Below are 21,665 nucleotides of genomic sequence, written 5' to 3' on the forward strand. Positions count from 1 at the left end.
ATTTTATAGTTTTTTTACATGTATGAGATTATTTCAAATTAAAATATTAAAAAATTAAAAATTAATAAAATATTAATTGAAATGTATCTGCATTACATGAAAAATCTCCTAATTGCTTCTAGCATAATTTATTAAATTGTGCTAAAATTTACAAGGGTTCAATTAAAAAATGTCTTAATTCTAAATGATATAATAGAAAACATATAATAGTGCAGTTATAAGCACTTATCTGAAAATAAAAATTTAAAGAAGGGATTAGCCAAAGAAAATATATGCACAACCCATGGACACAGACAACAGTATGGTGATGGCCAGAGAGAAGTGGGGGGCAAGAGCTGGGTAGAGGGGACAAAAGGGAGGAAATAGGGACATCCTATATAATAATAATAAAAGGGTAATATGCACATTGACTGAACGGCAGAATGATCCGTTGCTATGATGCGCACTGGCCACTAGAGGGCAGATGCTCAATGCAGGAGCTGCCCCCTGGTGGTCAGTGCACTTCCATATGGGGAGTGCCACTCAGCCAGAAGCTGGCTCATGGCTGGCCAGCACAGTGGTGGTGGCAGGAGCCTCTCCCACCTCCGTGGCAGCACTAAGAATGTCCAACTAACCATTTAGACCCGATTCCTTGGGGGCCTAAGCCTTTAGTCGCACATCCCCCGAGGGCTCCCTGGCTGCCAGAAGGATGTCTGACTGCAAGCTTAGGCCTGATCCCCCGTGGAGTGGGCTTAAGTCGACAGGTGGTCATCCCCCAAGGGGTCCTGGACTGTGAATGGGTGCAGGCCGGGCTGAGGGACCCCCCCCCCCCCCGAGTGCACAAATTTTTGTGCACCGGGCCTCTAGTAACTGCTATAAAAAACACACACACACAACAGAAAACAAGTGTTGGGGAGGATGTGGAAAATCTGTAACCTTTGTGGACTGCTGATGAGACTGTAACCTAGGTACACCACCTTGGAAAACAGTATGGGGGGGAAGGGTTTCTCAAAAAGTTCAAAATAGAATTACCATATGCAATTCCACTTCTTGGTGTATAACAAAAAGAATTAAAAGCAGGGTCTCAGAAATATTTGTACCACATATTCATTCCAACATTATTCACAGTATCAACAACATGAGAGCAACCCAAGAATTCATTGACAGATGAATGGATAAGCAAAATGTACATACATACTGTTATGCCCAGATTTCAAGATTCCCAAGAGCCCACCAGGGAGCCAGCCAGTCCGATGCAAAAGCAAAGAGTCCTTTATTTCAAACCCGGTCTTGGCTCCCCTACCCTCCTTACTGACGCAGCAGCAAGTGGCAGAGAGGGAGAAGCCTGATGGGACCAGGAGTTTTATAGGGGGGTGGAGTAAGGGTGGGAGAGGGGACTGTGGGCCCCGCCTATTGGCCAGGCGCGAGTCGGTGTCTCATTACACAGGATGTGGTCATAGTGATGGTGTGCACTTCCCTTGATTATCATTGGTTAGTCCAGAGAAATCCTGGGTGTGGCTAGCAGAGGCTTCTTCCGGGAAGAAGCCTTTGCTGAGCACATGGCCCTGCCCAAAAATGGAGGACCCAGGGTAAGATGGAGGGCGCAGGCCCGAAATCTCGCCCTTTCAGCGGCCACAGAGGTGGACGCTGGAAATCTCGCTGAAGCTGGTCCGGCCTTTGACTGTCCAACCGTACTTGACGTTGTTCCAGGCGGTCAGGAACTTCGCCTTGAACTTGTCCACCTCGCCCGGCTCCCCAGGGGCGGCTCCGGACGGCGCCAGGCCGTTGGTGGTCCGGGCCTCGGGGCGCCCGCGCCCGGCTGGCCTCAGGGCGGCGCACGTCCTCCCGGCCCCCGCAGCGGTACTGCGCAGCGGCCGGCGACACGGGGTGCATGGGTGCCGGGTCCCGGGTCCGGCCGGAGCGCCCGGGAGGCTCTAGTCTGCTCCCGCCGCGGCCGCCAGGCCCCCGGGCCCAGCGCGGGGCGCTGTCCCCGCCGCCACCGCCTTATCGCGGCGCCCAGGCTCGCCGGGCCCCGCGGGCCCTTTCACATACAATGGATTATTCAGCTTGAAAAGGGGAGGAACTTCTGCAATATGCTACAATATGGATGACCCTTGAGGATATTAATCTAAGTATAATAAGCCATATGATACCATTATATGAGGTACATAGATAAGCCAAATTCAGAGAAAGGAGAATCGTGGTTGCCAGAGGCTAAGGGAAATGGGGAATGGGAAGTTATGATTTAACGAGAGGGCCAGTGCACAAATTCATGCACCGGTGGGGTCCAGCTCCAATTGGGGTGGATCAGGGCTGGGCCTGTCGGGAGGAGACAGCGGAGGTTGGTCAGCCAGCCCGCCCTGATCGGGGCCAATCAGAGCCAGGCCAGCTGGGGGGAGGGGCTGTGGGCAATTGGCCGGCAGGCCCTGCCCCCAACTGCAATGGAGGTAGCCAATTGGGGGTCAGTGGCAGGAGGAGGGGCTATGGGAGATTGGCCAGCCAGCCGCCACCCCCCCCCCATTGGTGTGTGGGGGCGGCAATCGGGGGAGAGCTGGCTGGGGGGAGGGGCCGCGGGTCAATGGGGTGGCCGGGCCAGCTGGGGGGAGGAGCTGCAGGCAGTTGGCCGGCCAACGCTGCCCCTGACCGGGGTTGCGGGGGCGGGCGGGGGAGCAGATCTTGGGTGGGGCCGGGTGGGAGAGGGGCTGTGGGAGGTTGGCTGCCAGCCCCACCCCCAGATCCGGCCAGCCGGCCGCAGTGGGCGTCGTTCTGGTTGTTACAGCTTCCTGGTCGCTAGCGTATAGATGAGCGTCATAGGTCCTTGACCAGCAGTGAGAACTTACTGAACATCACAGAATTCTGACTGGGAAGAAGCCTTATGAATATGAAAAATGTAGAAAAGCCATTTGCTGGGAGCCGGTCCATCCTTGCTGCTTGACACAGTTGTTTCAGGAAAGAAACATCTGCACAGCATATGTGTCAAGGGACCTGGCATATATGGCATATTGTTCTTAATATGTTTGCTCTCCTTAGTGCCATGTGTTTTAACCAAGGTCACCTCTCTGAGAAAGGTTGTTTCCCCAGGTGGGGATTTACCCTGAGGTTAGGGAGGAGAGATAACCCCTTAATTAAGTGCCAGGCGGGTAGTTAAGCTACATAATCTTTACTCCCTGGAATGGAGACAAGAAACGCCCTAACCTTTGTAATAGAAATTGACAGGATTAAAATCGGCTGGTATAAATACAGATGTAACAAGACAATAAACATCAGCTCCTCATCAGCTCCTCATCAGCTCCTAACCAGAACCTAGCCAGAGAACATGGCAAAAGATCCTGGACAGAACCTGGCTACAGAACTTCACTGGAGAACCTAGACAGAACATGGCAAAAGAACCTGGATAGAACCTGGCTAAAGAACCTGGTGACTGAACCTGGCTGGAGAACCTGGAGAACCTAGCTGGAGAACCTAGCGAGAGAGCATGGCACCAGAACTTGGCTGGAGATCCTGGAGGGAGAACCTCGCTATGCTGATGAACTGAAACCAGTTTCCATGTCATTCCTTCTTCGCCGACTCCGTCCACACCTTTGGGGACCCCTGGACCCGCTGGGGTTGGACCCCAGCAGCCATTCTTGTATTACTGTAATGAGAGACTTCATTCTGAAGAGAAACCTTACAAATTCATAGCATGCGCAAGCGCCTGTACCCACAGCTTAAATTTTACTATCAGAGGCTTTTATAGTGGTGGGAGCCTTACGCTGCAGAAAACGTGAGAACGCTCCTGGCTGGCTGTCAATGTCACCCTCTCTGTGCTGTAACAATCACATCTAACCCCTTCCTCTCCCAGGTCGGCCCCGCAGGCCCCTGGAGATTCTGTTCAGTAGTTTGAAATTTTACTAATGCTGTCACTGACATCAGAATTTGCCAAACATTGCTTTATAGTCATGAAGTAGGCAGACTACCATACAAGTGTTCATGCTGGAGTCTATAGTTTTTAATATGAATATTAATCTTTGGAATATAATAAATTGGCTTGTGTATTTAACTGGAATGCAAACAAAAGACACATACACCGAGAATTTTGGTACACAGGTCCCAATCTTCCTTTTCCACCATAGAGAAAAGAAAGCTCACATTAAACCCAACAGCCTGGACTCTTCTGGCTCCCAACTTGCCCGCTGAGGAGGCCCGGGCTGCGCTCATCGTCTGCATACACTACAGCCTGGGCCACAATGACATCCTGCGGGCGGCAGAGGACTGATTTCCCTCCACAGAACGGCCTGGCGCTTCTCAAACTTGCAAGTGCGCATGGGATCGTGCGGGGTCTTGCTGAAGCGCAGATTCCGATACAGCGGGTCGGGGTGAGGCCAACCTCTGCATTTCTGCCCGACAGAGGAACGCTCCCTTCCCACCGCGGCGCCCGGGCCCGCCTGCACGCGGGGCGGGACACACCGCTGCCCTCCCTCCCCTTCGTGACCCCGACCGAGAGCAAACTCAGGGTCAGCTCAGGAGAACCTCATTCTCTCTGCACCTGTGTCAAATAGTCTCGACTGAAAAAATGAAGATAGTTTCTGCTTCCGAGCAGCTTACAAGTTTGAGACGCTAGGTACACGCTATTACCCACCGCAGAGGCCCTTTCTCCCCTCCTCGCTGGGCAAAGGACCCGGGTTCCCGTTAGCCTCCGGGGCTCCAATCCAGATCTGACCCTTCCGCTCTTCTCTGAGGCCTGGGGCGAGCCACTCAACTTCCCGAGCCTCAGGGTCCTCAACTTCAAGACGGGCTTAAACACCGCACCTACTTCTCCAAGGGGCCGCAGGCACAAAGAGGTGCCGCCCGTGAAGAAGGGTCCGGCACGCAGTCAGTCATCGACAGACGACGCCCTGACTAGGAACAGCGACAGGATCCGCGGCAGACGGCGCTCCCCGCGCGGCTGCCGGTCCGCGGCGCCCAGTTCCCGGCTCCTTCCCGGCCGCGCGCCCACCCCTCCTCTCGGAGCGGCTCTGACGGCGCTATCTGCGTCCCGCCCACGGTCGGTGCTTCGGGGCGTCCGCGGGGAGGTGCGCACACGCAAGAGGAGACACTCCCGCCCGCCCCACGGGACCTGAGGAGGGCCACGTACTGGACTCGGGCGGTGTCTTCTCCGTGCGCCGGCAGCTCCTCCAACGCCCGCTTCAGGGCCGCGACCTCGGCTTCCAAGACGCGGACCTCGGCCTGCTCCGCGTCCATAGCGCGGCGCTCGCGGGAAGCAGCCAGATGGACCAGCGCCTCGCCCGGCGATTCAAGCCTCGCGCGCTCCTGGCGCGGACCATCCGGGGGGGGGGGGCGAGGGCGTGTGCGCGACGCCCTGCGGGCCCCCCTTGCTGGCACGCAGCCTCGGGCGCTCTATCGCCCGGACACGCTGCACCCGCTGCTCCCCAACGGTCCCCACGCTTGGAGAGAGTTGGTTCGCTCCAGCCCAAAGCCCCAGGACCGAGCTGTCCCACCCGCGCCGGCGGAGTTTGGAGCAACCAGATGCGTGAGTCACTGAGGAGTAGCTTCCGGACCGTGTGAAGGGGAGCGTCTCGTTATTTTCCTTCCGCTCTCACTTCCGCCGATAGCTGGTCCAGGCGTGGATAAACACGGGGCGATAACCCTTCTTAGTACGAATCATAGAATTACGATTCGAGAATTTTGAGGACGTTGAGGGACGGGTGGCGGGGGCATCGCGGTATCCCAGACGACGGGGAACGAAATGCAGAGCACGGGAACTGAGTGGTCACGGAACCTTAGGAGGCGGGGTGGGAAGTCGAGTAGGAAGGAATAGCGACTCTGCCTAGTGGAACACGCGACTAGGAATTAGGGCCCTACGCGGCGCTGGCTGTGGAGACAACGCGGTAAGGAGTGGGTCTCTGCCATTTGGCCTCCACTGTCCCTGCTCTTGGGTCTTGGGTCTTCAGCGGCAAAAAACCTGGGTGCGCAGGGTGGGGGCAGGGAGTCTACCGGGAAGACGCAGGTCGTGCCTCACGTCCAGAGCACGAGCCCTAGGTCGGGGTCGGACGCTGCTTTGGGGTCTAAAGTGGGAGGGGTGTCCGCTCTCGGGAAAAGGCGAGTGTGGCCCCTGGGTGCTACCGGGATTAGATCCCACGGGGCCTCCGCCGAGTACCTCCGAGAGTTCCCCGAGCCCCTTCGAATACAACAGCTTTCCTAGTTTAATGATGCATTACAGGCTCCGAAATTAGACCTGGTTTATAATTCTGGCTTCATTAATTCTCTGAATGACATTGGGAAAGTGACTTCATCCCTCCTGCTCATCTGAAAAAGGGATGCACGCAAACTATACCATACAAAGCTGACACATTTTTAAAAAGCAGAACAAGCCTATATTAGCTATGGTAGCAGTTGCTCTCTTCGCCTGAACAGCACGCTGTCTCTTATCCTGTAGCACGCCGACCGGCTGTCAGCATTGCTTAAAGTGAACAGAGGAATGTATAAACGAAGAAGCAGGATGCCTGGCGCGTGGATAGGTGACTGGGAGGGTGGAGTGCACTGGGCGCGTTTGTGGGGCAGCATTCCCCGTTCCGGTGTCTGCAGAGGTGCTGTTCCCGAGGGTTCGTGGAGAAGTGGATGTAGGGTTTGACCAGAATCTCCAGGGATAAAATTTAGAAACAATATAAGAGTGAAAGTTTAGGCAACCAATTTGGCATCCAAGGTTCCGGGTGAGTTGGGGTTGTTTTGGTTGGTTGTTTAGGTTTGAGAAGAACTGCCGGAAAGAACTCAAATGATTTTCCTACTAGAACACTGAGGGCGCCCAGCCTTGATGAAGGCCAGCCAAGAGACCACGCGCCTCTTTGTGGGTGGCCTTGGCCAGAGCGTTTCTGAGGCGGACCTGCAAAGCCAGTTCAGCAGATTTGGAGACGTGTCTGATGTGGAGATCATCACTCGGAAAGATGACCAAGGCAAGTTGATAGTCTTTCGTGGGTAAAGGCAGGTCCAAGGCAAGTCAGTTATCACAAAATAAGGGAACCGCAGAGATGAATGTTAGCACCTGTGTGTAAACCCCACGCCATGTCCTGGAGGTGTCATTCATGATGTGGAACTTGCCCAGAATTACATTCCTGAGTTCAAAAATGTTCTACATTCTAAAACACCCGATTTCTGAAACATGTAACGTTCAGTTTTCAGAGCTAAAATGCTATTACTCATTAAGTATCCTATTAAGTAGAATGTCACTAACAAAATCATATAACAACATAACATCATAACATAATTAACTGACCATTTGGCATTTTTTATTTTATTTTTTAATATTTTAATAATCATATTTAGAAAATTTCAATCTTAGAGTCCAGTGAAAAATAACAAGTTTTTCCTTTGAAAGAGTTTGTTTCCAAGAGCTCATTTTTTAAAATTTATAAATGTAATCATTTTATATTGTTTCCTGGATAAGAATTTAAATAAATGTATTTTTCTATTTTTTTAGGAAACCCACAGAAAGTCTTTGCATATATCAACATCAGAGTAGCTGAATCAGACCTGAAAAAATGTAAGATATTCCATATGACTTGCCAGTTTATGTCTGTGTAACTTGGAATAACTTTGTTCTACATCTTAACAGCCAGTTTTTAAGTCATCCAGAGGGACAACTATGATCAAGAGAATTCCAATATCCTGTAACTCAGCAGGTTTAGTTTCATACCATTTGGCGTCAGCAGACATGTGGTAGCACATTGCTAATGGTATTGCTCAACAATGGTATTCTAAAATATTTTGGACAAGAAACAAAGGTTTCATAGAAATTGCTTGTTACACATATCCCACTATGCCAGTGATGGCGAACCTTTTGAGCTCGGCGTGTCAGCATTTTGAAAAACCCTAACTTAACTCTGGTGCCGTGTCACATACAGACATTTTTTGATATTTGCAACCATAGTAAAACAAAGATTTATATTTTTGATATTTATTTTATACATTTAAATGCCATTTAACAAAGAAAAATCAACCAAACAAATGAGTTCGCGTGTCACCTGTGACGCGTGTCATAGGTTCGCCATCACTGCACTATGCCATACTCTTCCCCCTTTCCTTGTGAGTTCATTTTTTAGGGAGGTTATTTTCTTGAAATTAAATGCTGTTAGGAGAGGGCTGGCTTTAGTGTATGCCTTGTAAGACTATTCTTGAAATTATAGAATCTCTATCAAGAAGTTTAGTATATATTAAAAAAAACAACTCCCAGCTAGTGTGGCTCAGTGGTTGAGCATCAAACAAGGAACCAGGCAGTCACAGGTTTGTTTCCTGGTCAGGGCACATGCCCGGGTTGTGGGGGGCATACAGGAGTCAGGCGATAGATTATGTTTCTCACTGATGTATCCCTCTCCCTTCCTCTCTCTAAAAAGCTAATTAAAAAATATATGTATAGAGAGAGAGAGAGAAGTTTAGTAAAACTGGTCTTCACTGAAGAAGAAAGGGGAGGTAATCCATATTGCCACTGATGTGGTAATGAATTCTAGTTATTTGGAAGCTGAAAGTCAAGAGGTACTTGTTGTTCATAGGGAAAGAGGGCTATCACCCTTGACAAGTTGTGGTTAAGAACACAGCAGCTCTGATATGTAACCTGTGGCATGTTATTTAAACTTCTAAGCTCCAGTTTGCTTATCCAATGTATAGCAAAGATATTGTTTGCCTCATAATTTACTGCGAAGATTAACCCTTTTCGGTCCAACGTCGAGGCTGACTCGACAGACCAGGCGCTAGTAGCAGGTCCAACATCGAGGCTGAGGTCAACACCGCAAACCGGTTCAACATTCAATCCCGTCAATTAATTTGGACCAGACTGTTTGAATTCCAAAAATAAAATTAGACTGCAAAGGGTTAAATTGAATAGAACCTTTGTATTTAAAATATCTACCAATGCAATCTTCCCTCTGTTAGTGGTTATTATTAAGGAATCTGATAGCAAATATTGAGAAAAAGCAACTATTAGGGCATAGCATAGTTCAGTCACTTGCATCTAATTTGTTTGGAAGTTACACAGAGGTAACTAGCATGAGGTGAAAAGTGAAAGTGAGAAGCTGCATAATTCCAGTGTCCTGGTTCACCTTGGGAAAATTACATTGACATTTTATAGTTTTAGTGGGAAGTAAAGAAATGTTACTCATTCACCAGAGATTTTTGGCATTACTTTGTAAACAAATAGCAAACAAGTTTTGCTTTATAGTTTACACATTTGCCTCATTCGTATCTTCCAGTCACACTGGGAGGTAGGGAATGTAAGGGCTGCACTGGTAAGTGGTCCAGGGGAGACCAGGATCTAAGCCCTTTCACTCCAGGTCTAAAATTCCTTGTTCTCTTAGAGCTCTCCAGGCAGCTCATGGGACACCTGGTCTTCAGGTGCGTGTGGCGGCTCAGGATCGTAGCCTGGTGGAGCCCCGCACCAGGGCTGCACACATGCGTGCTGAGTGGTGACCGAGCTCAGAAGCCCAGTGTGACTTCCCATCGAGGGCTTTGTAGGGAGACTGTGGCTCTTAAGAAAGTATTGGGGAACCTGGAAAGTTGATAAGCCTTCATGGCATTGGATGGTAAAGACCAATTTTGTGGTCAGTTTTCAGTTACTCTTCCAAAAAGTTGATTAGCTGGGGTTGATTGCTCATAGTGTATAAAGGTAAACAGATGGTACCCTCGGAAGTGTCAGCCTTAAAATATGCTCTTGTGAATTTATTTTTGTTTAAGGCATTAACTTTTATTTGCGTGATTTTAAAAAATTACCAGGAATCAGATTCCGAATTTCAGAAACAACTTGTCTTAATAAAGAATTAAAAGTGGGCTGGGGCCTGGCTGTGTGGCTCAAAAAAAAATAAAAATAAAATTCCTTGTTCTGTTTTCTCTGTATCTCTTCGTGATTAACAAGTCTACTTTTCTTGGTATTAAATAATTAGAAAAGGCACATTCTGAAATGTATTTTTGCATTGTGATGTAATTGGGTAATAATTCTTTACTCTATAGGTATGTCTGCTTTAAATAACACAAAATGGAAAGGTGGAACACTACAAATTCAATTAGCAAAAGAAAGTTTTTTGCACAGGTAAGATTTGTTCTATGTGAATTTAAACAGTGTTTTTTATTTTGTAAATGGTTCTGTATATTCACTTAATTGATTTGAAACTATTAATTATATTTCTTACTAGAGGCTCGGTGCACAGTTTCGTGCACTGGTGCGGTCCCTCGGCCTGGCCTGCAGGGATCAGGCCAAAACTGGCTCTCGGACATCCCCCGAGGGGTCCCAGATTGCAAGAGGGCGGTTCTCGGGTGACGCACCCCAGAATCGGGCTCCCTCCTCTCTGGTTCCAGGTGCATAACCCAAGAACCACAGCTGCCAAGTCACCACAGCTCGGCAGCTCCTGCGTTGAGCATCTGCCCCCTGGTGGTCATTGCACATGACAGCTACCGGCCAGTCAGCCGGTCGCTTAGGCTTTTATTTTTATAGACTAGAGGCCCGATTCAAGAAAGTCAGGCAAGGATCTCAGCCCTCGCAGCCCTGGCTTCATCCAGAAGGTCATCCCGTTGTTCCACTGTTCAGCCTTTCGGTCAATTTGCATATTACACTATTATTATTAAAGATGGTATTAACAAATTCACTCAACTGTTTCTCCTCACAACCCCAACTCCACCAATAAAGATAATGCAATGCATTTACATATGCATATTTTAAGCTATAAAAATATATGCCTATGTTATCTTTTTAATACAACCTTCTGCGGTGATGTAGATCTTCCCAATTTTCTGTAACTTCTGCTTAGTACTATTTCGGCAAATAGCTGACGCACAGTGTAATTGGCTATACCTCACTGATGGACATTTATACCCTGCATGGATGGCTCCTGCATAATGCAAGGCTTCGTCTGGGGTTTGTGTTGCTGGAGTTATATATGTTTAAAATTTGAATAGACACTACTAAGTTGCCTATGTTATTTTTTACTGTTAATGCTAGTGTCATACAAAGATAAAGATAATGGGAAATTCCTGTGTGAGAGGCATAAGATTAATTTGGTAAGTGATTAAGTACAAGGCATTGTAACAGCTATTTGAGTATTTTATGATTCTGAAGGTATTCTCAGGGAGGAAAGATTGTGTAAGTTTGGGAACTTTCAAAAGAGAAAACATTTTAGGAATGTACAGATGGAGCAATCAGTGTTATTGATAAGCTTGTTCTTGATCAGGGAAAAATAGGTCTAAGGCAGGTGGCAAGCAGGAGGCATGTTTTAAGGGAGTGGTCTGATGAGACAGGTGAGAATTTGATTCTCTTCTTCAGTTGGGAACAGGGTAGTGGTGAGACTTACTCAGCAGCACTGTAGTGCCTACTATGTATAGGAACTGGTGCCCAGTCCTGAGCGGGACGAGCACTCAGTGCCCGCTGCCTAAAGTGCCTGCAGATGTGCCTCAGGATCATAAATCTGACAGTTGCTCTGGAAGGTGGGATGTTAGGAAACAGGCCAGAGGCAGAGGGTCCAGCGATGAGTGGTTAGCACAGTAGTTCAGGCCTAAATAAGGTGGGGAGTTTGAATCAGCATTCTCTTCATTATGAGGATAGGAATAATCACGACTTGGCAGACTGGGCTCTGAAAGACCCATCTTCCTCATGAGGAAGATGGGATTGAGAAGGGACAAAGTGCTTAAGTTGAAAGGGAAAATTGAGAGACTCTAAATGATCAGTATAAAGTTAAACAGCATTATATTATTTTTTAAAAATAAAAACAGAAGCTCCATTAATAGCATGGTTGATTTATTTATATTTTCTCTCTTTGATTCAGATTGGCCCGAGAGAGAGAAGAAGCACAAGCAAAGAACAAAAAATCAGTACTAGGCAACACCAACTTGTTAGAAAAGATGGGAATGGTGGATTTCCATATGAAAGCTGTGCCAGGGACAGAAGTACCAGGGCACAAAGTGAGTCTTTTCTGGTAGCCTGACTAGCCCAAGAACCTAATCCTCGGACCACCTGACTGGGTATCATGTCTAAAGCAGTTGCTTTTTAAAATACTAGTAGATAGTACTTTGAACATAGTACTTCATGGTTTTCAAAGTGCTTAAACAACTCTTGAGCAAGCACATTTATCCTCCATTTTATAGAGACAAAAATCGAAACAAGTGGAGACAGTTCTCCACTATTCATATTTGGCAGTGTGTGCTCACCACCCAAAGTCTACTCTCCATCTGTCACCATGTATTTGACCCCTTTACCCTCTTCACTCTCCCCCACTCTTCTTCCCCTCTGATAACCTGTGAGTTTGTTGCTTTACTTTTATGCCCTGTATATGAATGAAATCACACAGTTCTTGATATATCCATGTTGTCCCAAATGGCAGTATTTCATTCATTCTTTTGGCTGAACAGTATTCCATTATATGTGTATACAACATCTTTATCTAGTCATCCATCGAAGGATACTTAGATTGTTTCCATGTCTTGGCAACCATGAATAATACTGCAGTGAACATATGGGTGCATACATATTTATAAACAAGTTTTCCATTTTTTCCAGAAGGTACCCTGAAGAGAGAGTGTAGGCTCATAAGATAGCTCTATTTGTAATGTTTTGAGTAACTGCGATACTGTTTTTTTTGTTTGTTTGTTTGTTTTTTAATATATTTTATTGATTTTTTACAGAGAGGAAGGGAGAGAGATAGAGAGTTAGAAACATCGATGAGAGAGAAACATAGACCAGCTGCCTCCTGCACATCTCCCACTGGGGATGTGCCCGCAACCCAGGTACATGCCCTTGACCGGAATCGAACCCGGGACCTTTCAGTCCGCAGGCCGACGCTCTATCCACTGAGCCAAACCGGTTCCGGCGCGATACTGTTTTTTATAGTAGCTGTACCAGCTTCCATTCCTACCAACAGTGAATGTAGGTTACTTTTTCTCCACAACTTCTCCAACGCTTGTTATTATTTGTTTGTTGATAATCGTCATTCTAACAGGTGTGGAGTTGTACCTCATTGTAGCTTTGATTTGTATTTCCCTAATAGCTGGTGAAGGTGAGCATCTTTTCATAAATTTGTTGGCCATGTGTATGCCTTAAGAACAGTGCCTGTTTACATCCTCTGCCCATTTTTCAATTGGATTGTTTGTTTTTTGTTGAGTTGTATGAGTTCATTTATGTTTTCAATATGAGCTCCTTATCTCTATATATTGTTTGCAAATATTTTCCCTCATTCTGTTGGTTGCCTTTTGTTGATGGTTTTTTCTGCTGTTGCAGAAGTGTTTTAGTTTGATATAGTCCCATTCATTCCTTTTTGCTTTTCCCTTGCCTTCGGGGTCAAATTCTGAGACCAAGATCCATAAGTTTAGTATCTATGGTTTTTTTGTTTTTGAGATTTTTTTTAATGTATTTTTTTCAGGTCTTATATTTAGGTCTTTGATCCATTTTGAGCTTATCAAATTTGGTGCCCCTGACTAAAATAGTCAGGCATTGCATGTTTTAAGTTCTTGCAGCACACCAGTTGAAACTCATTGGCTTAGCATACAGTGGGGCCTTGACTTACAAGTTTAATTCGTTCTGTGACGGAGCTCGTAACTCATATTACTCGTATGTCAAATCAACAGTGAATGAGTGAGACATGTGATGCTGGGCTGATGTTGTGGCGTTCACTGTGACGTTCGCTGCGCCAACTAGCCGTGGAGTGTCTGAAGCTGGCTCGTAACCCGAATTTTAGCTCGCAACTCAAAGCAAAAAATCGGCCGAGAGACAGCTCATATCTCGAAAAACTCGTTAGTCGGGACACTCGTAAGTCAAGGCCCCACTGTATTGATAAGTAGAGGTCTTTCTTTTATTTTCCAGTAGGTGGCGCTGGAGCACAAGGTTTTGTTTTTTGTCTTACCTGCACTACAGGGGCTTCCTCGATCTCTGGGTTGGTGTCTCCTCAGTCATAGAAATTGTCCCATATCCTCCAAGGAGGTGGGCATCCTTTTAATGACTCAGTCTCCTCAGTTTCAAGGCACCACTCCCATGGTGGTGTGTGGCAGGCTATGGGTCTCCTGGTCCATGCCTCCCAGTGCCACTCTCCTGTATTCAGAAGCTGCCAGCCACACTGCTATCTTGGCTGTCCCAGCTGACTGCCATGCTACACCATGATGGGCGGGTGAGGGGTCGGCGAGGAGAAGTGGCTTCACACGTCTGAGGCTCTGTTCTTTCTAGTGGGTTAAGTCGTAGAGTGTACAGACCACTTAGGTTTGAATGTTGCTTTTGCCTTTTCATGATCTGCCGGGGCGGGGGGGGGGTGGGGGGGGGCAGGGTGTTAATGCTTGGTAGGCCGCAGGAGTATGAGGGGAGGGGTTCCCGTGACTGCTGCTTTCCTTTTTTGTGTTGGCAGCTTGTGGAGCACTGCTGTCCTTTGTACGCTTCTCTGACCATCACCCTGGGCTCAGCCTCAGCGGGTACCAGCCATCCAGGGCCATTGCTGCCTCTGCCCCTTCATTATATCCACGAGAGGTGTCACCCCGTCCCTTCGCGGCTGTCCTGTCCATTGTGCTGCAGTGAGCAGCAGACTGCATCTGCCACTCTTGTTTCTGTCCTTCACCCCTCTTCCCTCGTTGCCTACTCACTCTGCTATGCCCACCTTTAGGTGTCTCAGTGCGTGCATCCCTGGAAGCTGTTTGTGTGTTGAACAGGGAATCCTGTTTTGAATTATGGCTGTCCAACTTCTTGTAACTTCAAGGGGAAGTCCTCTCATGTTGTGTAGCATCCTACATGCCCCAATTGTCCTTCTTTTGCTTTTCTCTCTTCACATACTTTTTTTTTTGCAAACTCATTTCATTATCAGAAAACTAAACCCAGCAGTAATCATGGCAGACCGTGACTTTAAATTTTTTTTAAGTTATATTTGTGGCCTTAATTGGGTGGCTCAGTTGGTGGAGTGTCATCCCATACATCAAAAGATTACAGGTTTGATTCCTAGTCAGGGCACATACCGGAGACAACTGATCCATGTTTTTCTCTCCCTCTTTCTCGTTCTTTTCCTTTCTCCCTCCCCTTCTTTCTAAAATCAATAAACATATTTTCATGTGAGGATTTTTTAAAGTTATATTTGTGAAATGTGGTTAATCTTTTTCATTTGTGACATATATAATAAATACGTGTTTTTTTATTTTTTCAGAATTGGGTTGTAAGTAAATTTGGAAGAGTCTTACCTGTTCTTCATCTAAAGAATCAACATAAACGTAAAATATCCTTTGCAATTGGGTTTCCAGAGTAATTATTATTTAGCACAGTTTTGGCTAATTACCAAAGTTTACTTTCTATCTTTAGAATTTCACTACCTCTGTCAGGAAATCTTTAGATGTTTAACAGTTTTATGTTCCCAACTTCCAGGCAAGGTAAGACCTTACTACCTGCATGAATGGAATAATTAAGATAATAATTAAAGAATATAATGAGGTTTTATATGAGTAAGTGATACAAATGATGATTGTCAAAGAAGCTTTTCACTTATTAATTTATATGCCTTTCTCTCACTTGACATGGATTCAAAGCCTTTGCTGAAAGATCTAAAGTGGGCAATGGACATACGGCCGTTGTCACAGAAGGCTTTAGAGGAAGTGCAGGAGGTTTCACATTCCTGGAAATGTGATGGGAAGGAGGAGTTCAGGAAAGGAAAATAGTAGATTGAAATATGTAGATAAACATGAGAATGGTGGGTGGAGAAGTAGTGTGTGGCGCCCAGAATGCGCAAATTCAGATACGCCTGTTCCTTTGAGGAAATGAGGTCAGATTGTTAAGACTTTGAATTTCTGGTGTTAAGAACTCTGGGCAGAGGTGCACTTGTGTATCTTTACCTGTTCTAATGCGAGTCTTTCATTCAGAGGGGATGTCCTGTATCCAGTGTGTTTAAAATGTGCTGGGGGAGCTGGGAACTAACAGATTGCCCAGAGGTGACTGATAGGAAACCGCAGCCTCCCTGAGCTTAGAGCAGCAGAAAGGCATGTCCTCCTTGCTGGAGGCTACTATGCTCTTGAGGCCGCTGGAGCCTTCCCTGCCAGCGGCACTAAACCCAGAGAAATGGTGGGTCCTTCTTCCTCTTTCCCTTCTTGCTTCCTACCAATGGTAGCCACTAACAGCAAAGAGGAAGATTCTGAAGAGAAGTGTGAAGCTGAGAGACCATGGACACTTTATGGAAGGCCTCACATACTTGATATGTATTCAGTAGTTACTAAATGAACGAAGAAGCTTTTCAGGGGTGCTAACTTAAAGCAACTTATTATTGCCTGTTCATATGTATTAGGAAATTGGCAAATGCCAAGTGTCATCACAGCATGTTGACATTAACTAGAATCCTTCTTGATGATGTTAGCCACAAAACACATCCTGGTAAAGAGTTATTATCTTTCTAATAAAGACCTACAAAATGCCCTGCAGAGAAAAGAGATGTAAATGTAGGTTATTGAGCTGAGAGAGTCAGAGCTCGGATAGCTAGAATCAGAGAGAGTACTGAGAAGGCAGGAAAGCCAAAGGAATTTGAGACCGGAGGACATGTGGTGTCTAGCTGTGCCCCTCTGGGTACTCCGCTATTCTCTGCTTTATAGCATCAGCTCCATAGATGGGTTTCTCGGATTTACAGAAAACAGTCTTAGGTACTCTGTATCTAGAATCTAATTTGAGTGACTTTGCTGTGGTGTCTACATACAAGTGTATACTCTGCTGATTAATATTGATGGTGCTTTTGGTAATTCTGGATAGAACTCTCAATTCCAGAGAACCTGAGGTAGCCTAGTGAAATTCTCATTTTGTTGGATAGGAAACTGAGGGTAAGATTAAACAGTATTGTGCAGTGAAGGCTGAGGATGGGGCAGGAGTGGGTGGAGGGGATCAAAGGGTGGGGGAGAAATGGGGGGCATCTGTAATATCCTCAACAATAAAAATAAATTTTTTAAAAAGATTAAACATTATTCCTTTTGCTTCACCAGATTGACAGGTTTTCTTAAAACCTAGTGCCTTTGTTTTTGTTCCTTGACTTATGGAAACATAAAGTATGATCCATCAAAATACTGCCACAACTTAAAAAAAATAGGGGAGGATTTTACAAATGCCATTCCTATATCCAATCTCACTTGGGATTTGGAAGGAGGGAATGATCCTATGAGTAAGAAACAGCAAGGAAAATTTTCTGACTTTTTCAGCCCTCCCAAGAAGATAATAAAAGTGCAGAAGGATCAGAGTTCCACTGTGTCTCTGACTGTGAGACCAAGACACGGGAGGGTAATAATGGAGAATCCACACTTACCACAGCAACAGACCACACAAGAAATACCTAATGATCCTGTTACTCTTAAATCACCCCATGTACCTGATTCTGATAGTCAGAAACTTAAAACTGTGTTTCTTCAGACTTCTGGCTTGGAAAACACTGGGAACAAAAATAGCATGTCTAAGGATGATACCGATTCTGAAGATGAATTAAGACTAATGATCGCAAGAGAGGAAAACTTGGAGAGAACTACATGGTCCTCAATAAATGAATATGATTCCTTTGAAATTGTAAGGGATGATTTCAAATCAGATGTTCACAAACTTAGTTCTTTAACAGGTTTAGGCAACAAAAATGTCTCTTGTTTTGATAGTGAAGATAATGTGGGAAGTGATTGCGACAATGATTCAGGAGATACAGATGACACTGCAATGAAAAAAAATGTTGGTAAGGTTAAAAAGAGTACAGAATTTCCACAAATGGAACAGTCTGTATACAAGAAAAGTTCTTTGAAAAATAGAAAAAAGTGTGAGCTTTCTGATCATTGTACTAAAGTACAAAAAAGCAAAACCAATATGGAGCTAGCCTTAAGTCATGGAGTAAAGCAGCTTAGCTTTAAGTCCTTGTCCAACTCCAGTAGCAGTGAAGATGCTGATTCTCTGTCAGAATCAGCCGAGTCTGAGGAAGGTAAGTATAACGCCATGATGAAAAACTGTCTCCACGTGACTCTCTCTTTAGCTGATTTGGGACATTTGGCTGGCAGTGACCTAAAGGCTCCAAAGGAAGGTTCTGAGAGTGGTGGCTGGGAAACCACCTCCAAGTGTGACAGAGCCTCGAAGAGCCATGGGACTTCTGGTGGCCTCCACAGAAGTCGACAATGTATTTATCCTGAAGAGATTGTGGCTTCCCTTTTAGAAGGAGAAGAGAATACCCCTGGAAAACAGAAACCAAAGGAAAACAACTTAAAGCTAAAATTCCAGGCATTCAAGGGAGTAGGCTGTCTCTATGGAAAGCAGCCAGTGAAAAAGTCCTTGAAAGAGAATGTTGCCTCTAGCAATATTAATAAAAATGAGCATTCCTTGAAGCTTGAGGACCCCACTAGCATGTCCTTGGAAAAGGACTTGCCGTATTCGAACGGCTCGTCAAGCAAACTGACTCCTTTCCATGGTGCAAAGAAAGCAGATGACCCAAACTATATCCAACCTCAAAAGAGACAGTTTACTTTTAAGACCCAGAATCACAAAGTGCAGTCCCCTAGCAGTTCAGAAAAGGGAAGTAGAAATCCTATTTCTAGTTTGTTGCCATTGAAAGATAAGAAGCCTGTAAGGCTTGGTGCAGAAACCTCCCTGAGAGGCTTTGATGAAGACTGTTGCCACGGAACCACAAAGACAGGAGAGGACTCTGAAAAGAGGCCTGATCTAACCAGCCACATGGTTCCTGAGAATTCCCCAGAGGTCTCCAGGATGAACACTCAGGGAAGCAAAACTGACTTCCCATTTTCTCTTAATAGTTCATCTGATGCTTTTGCTAAGAATAAGCATGCTGAAGATAATCAGAAGCGTTTGTCAGCCTTAGAGGCAAGGCAAAAAGCAAAAGAAGTGCAAAAGAAGCTGGTTCATAATGCCCTGGCCAATTTGGTGAGTGTGGTTTAACAAAACTCTAAAATTGCATCCTTTTCTTCCCATGAAGGTAGGCGTGCCCCTTTAGAGGTCAGTATCTTGGCACACACCAGTTTCATTTTCTTTGTCCTTGAGTTGGAAGCCTTTATCACCATGAATATTTAGTATATTCCAACGAAAGTGAGATTAATCTATTTATGAAAACCCCTTTTAATTTGTCTTTCTCTATTTTTTTTCATAGTTTCCTGTAGGAATTAGAACTGGTATAGTTAAGTAATATATCCTAATATGTCCAAGTTTACATATAAGTCACCTCCCAAGTGATTTATGTCTTGCCACGATTTACTGTAATGAACCTTTACTCATTCTTCGAACATCTGTTAAGTACCTATGAAGTTCTAGGCCTTCACTGTAAGTACTAGATTTATAGAATGAGGTCAAGAAACATGGTTCCTGCCTCAGGTATTGGCTCTTAGTATGGTATGCAGAAGGTGACATTTGAGTTCCCAGGTCCAGAGAGCCCATGTGCCCTGGCAGCACCGGGGGGCACCAAGTGGGACAGAGGGATGGGAATAGGGGGTTTCCTCAGCCTAAACTAAGGCTAGTGAGAACTGTATACACCGATTGGGCAGAGGTAAAAGGGTGGGAAGGGAGAGGAAAGGCATTTCATGAAGAGGCAGCAATTTATACAAAAGGGAATGTGTGTGACTGAAATGTTTGGCAAGAAATAAGACTAGAGAGGTAAATAGGGACAGTGAAGAGTCTACAGGGCTTGGACTTTATTCTTTTTTCTTTTTTTTTTAAATTGATTTCAGAGTGGAAGGGAGAGAGAGGTAGAAACATGAATGATGAGAGAGAAACATTGATCGGCTGCCTCCTGCACACCCCACACTGGGAATCAATCCTGCAACCCGAGCCTGTGCCCTGACTGGGAATCGAACCATGACTTCCTGGTTCATAGGTCGACACTCAACCACTGAGACAAGCCAGCCGGGCTGGACTTTATTCTTAAGGCTGTGAAAAGACTGAATAACTTTAAACAAAGGGATGAAGATTCATTGTGTCTATATCAGAACAGGAATTGGCAAACTATAGCTCATAGGCCGTGCAGCCCACAGCCTATCTTGGTATAGCCTCCAAGCTAAGAATGGTTTTTACATTTTTAAAGCATTTTTTCAAAAAGAATACAGGACAGACCACAGATCCTTTGTGCCCCTTTACAGAAATAGTTTGCCAAGCTCACTTTGGAGAAAGTTATTCAGGCCATGATCAAGAAATCAAATGAGGCAAATCTGGAACCTGGGACAGCCTTTGGGAAGGTCATGAGCCAGAACCAAGGCAGTAACCATGGGAGTAGATTGAAAAGATACCAAGAAGGCCTAATTGATGGGACTTTGATCAGCTGGATATGCAAAGGAAGAGAAGTCATAAGTGTCCATCTTGGGAAAATAACTGGATGATGGCATTCACTGGATAAGAAAAAGGGTGGGAAGTAGACTTGGCAGGGAATGGAGCTGAGGGTTGTCTGATATAATGCCTTTAATGACCACCCTAGGATGGTCGTCCAGAGGACAAGCCAACACACATCATCTTTGGTTCTGACAGTGAAATTGAAACAGAGGAGACGTCCATTCGGGAGCAGAGCCAGCTGGTAGAGAAACCAGTAAAAGTAAGAGTTCAGGGTGTCTTTGTGGGCACTGCTTTATTTCTGCAGATCCATTTGCAGACCAAGACCTGCACACACTGCCAGGCTCAACATAAAATCCTCTGGGAACCACAGTGAAAGCCACGGCTCCCGAGTCACCACACACACAGACTACAGGGACCTTGGCGATTTTCTCCCATGTGAACATCACCTCCACATTACCTGCACAGTGGCATCAATATTAGTGAAATCCCATAGAAATTATTCCCACATTTATAGCAACTGCTGTCCTTCCCCGCCCACCGCCAGGCCCCATTTGGGCTGCATTGGGAGCCTCTGCTTGGCCTGAAAGGCCACGTAGATATCACTGAGTCAGGAGTTTCTATCCCAACCATCACCACCCTTTCCTGGGAGAGCCATCTGGGTTGTTGGTTCTTAAATGTGAGGGGAGATTGCATAATGAAGGAAACACTGATTGCCTTCGCTTTTTATACACGTTTCTGCCTTCATCTGTGTCACAGGAGGTCCTGAGCCGAGCATCTGGAACGCTGTTTGGCAGCAGCAGTGAGGAGGAGTCGGACCCTGAAGAGGACAGGAATAGGTTCAGAATCAAGCCTCAGTTCGAGGGTAGAGCTGGACAGAAGGTTAGTAAAGAATGAAAATGCTAAAACTTGCAACATGTTCTTCTTTTTTTGACATAGTCCTTAAATCTAGGCAAATGCAGGAAGACTTTGACCCACGCGCCAGTTTTTAACTTTGTTTTGGGAGTAAATCCCCCACAGCCATTCTGACTGGATCATGGATAGGTGAAGTTATGCAAACATACATTGTCATTTCAGGGTGGGGGAGGGCAACTGGAACGTCTTTTTTAGAAGCGGTTTCTTGGGACTATGGCTTTAATTGTGTATGTGTTTGTCTCGGTAGCTCATGAATTTGCAGTCTCACTTTGGCACTGATGACAGATTCCGCATGGACTCCCGATTTCTAGAAAGTGACAGTGAAGAGGAACAGGAAGGTAAATGCCTCATTGTCTGAACAGTGCTGATGTCAGAGTTGGGACCCCCTAAGAAGTCATCTGGTCTAGCTTTTGCTTAACACTGGAGAAGCTCTACATCCCAAAACAGTGGCTTATGAAGCTTATTATCCAGTGCACAGCTTGTTCAGTAGTCCTTGAGTTCGTTTGCACATATTAGTTTATTTAGAAAATTTAAA

The 21,665-nt window shown here is 45.8% G+C and overlaps 2 protein-coding genes across 2 annotated transcripts in view; one reads left to right on the plus strand and one right to left on the minus strand.

Annotated features, from left to right (window-relative positions):
• Positions 1 to 5,243, minus strand: part of CENPP (centromere protein P) — a 258,055-nt gene extending 252,812 nt beyond the window's left edge. Inside the window, exon 1 of the mRNA XM_070400956.1 lies at positions 5,093 to 5,243. Within this exon, the coding sequence (XP_070257057.1) occupies positions 5,093 to 5,199 (107 nt within the window). The 5' untranslated portion in view covers positions 5,200 to 5,243. The remainder of the gene's footprint in view (positions 1 to 5,092) is intronic.
• Positions 5,244 to 5,586: 343 nt separating this feature from the next.
• Positions 5,587 to 21,665, plus strand: part of NOL8 (nucleolar protein 8) — a 37,649-nt gene continuing 21,570 nt past the window's right edge. Inside the window, exons 1-10 of the mRNA XM_070400952.1 lie at positions 5,587 to 5,846; positions 6,747 to 6,908; positions 7,433 to 7,495; positions 9,952 to 10,030; positions 11,757 to 11,892; positions 15,102 to 15,170; positions 16,967 to 18,826; positions 20,364 to 20,477; positions 20,975 to 21,097; positions 21,378 to 21,468. Coding sequence (XP_070257053.1) covers positions 6,770 to 6,908; positions 7,433 to 7,495; positions 9,952 to 10,030; positions 11,757 to 11,892; positions 15,102 to 15,170; positions 16,967 to 18,826; positions 20,364 to 20,477; positions 20,975 to 21,097; positions 21,378 to 21,468 — 2,674 coding nt within the window. The 5' untranslated portion in view covers positions 5,587 to 5,846; positions 6,747 to 6,769. The remainder of the gene's footprint in view (positions 5,847 to 6,746; positions 6,909 to 7,432; positions 7,496 to 9,951; positions 10,031 to 11,756; positions 11,893 to 15,101; positions 15,171 to 16,966; positions 18,827 to 20,363; positions 20,478 to 20,974; positions 21,098 to 21,377; positions 21,469 to 21,665) is intronic.

This window comes from Myotis yumanensis, unplaced genomic scaffold, assembly GCF_028538775.1.
Source record: "Myotis yumanensis isolate MYYU_CA2020_CCGP unplaced genomic scaffold, mMyoYum1.0.hap1 SCAF_21, whole genome shotgun sequence".
NCBI classification, from domain to species: Eukaryota; Metazoa; Chordata; class Mammalia; order Chiroptera; family Vespertilionidae; genus Myotis; species Myotis yumanensis.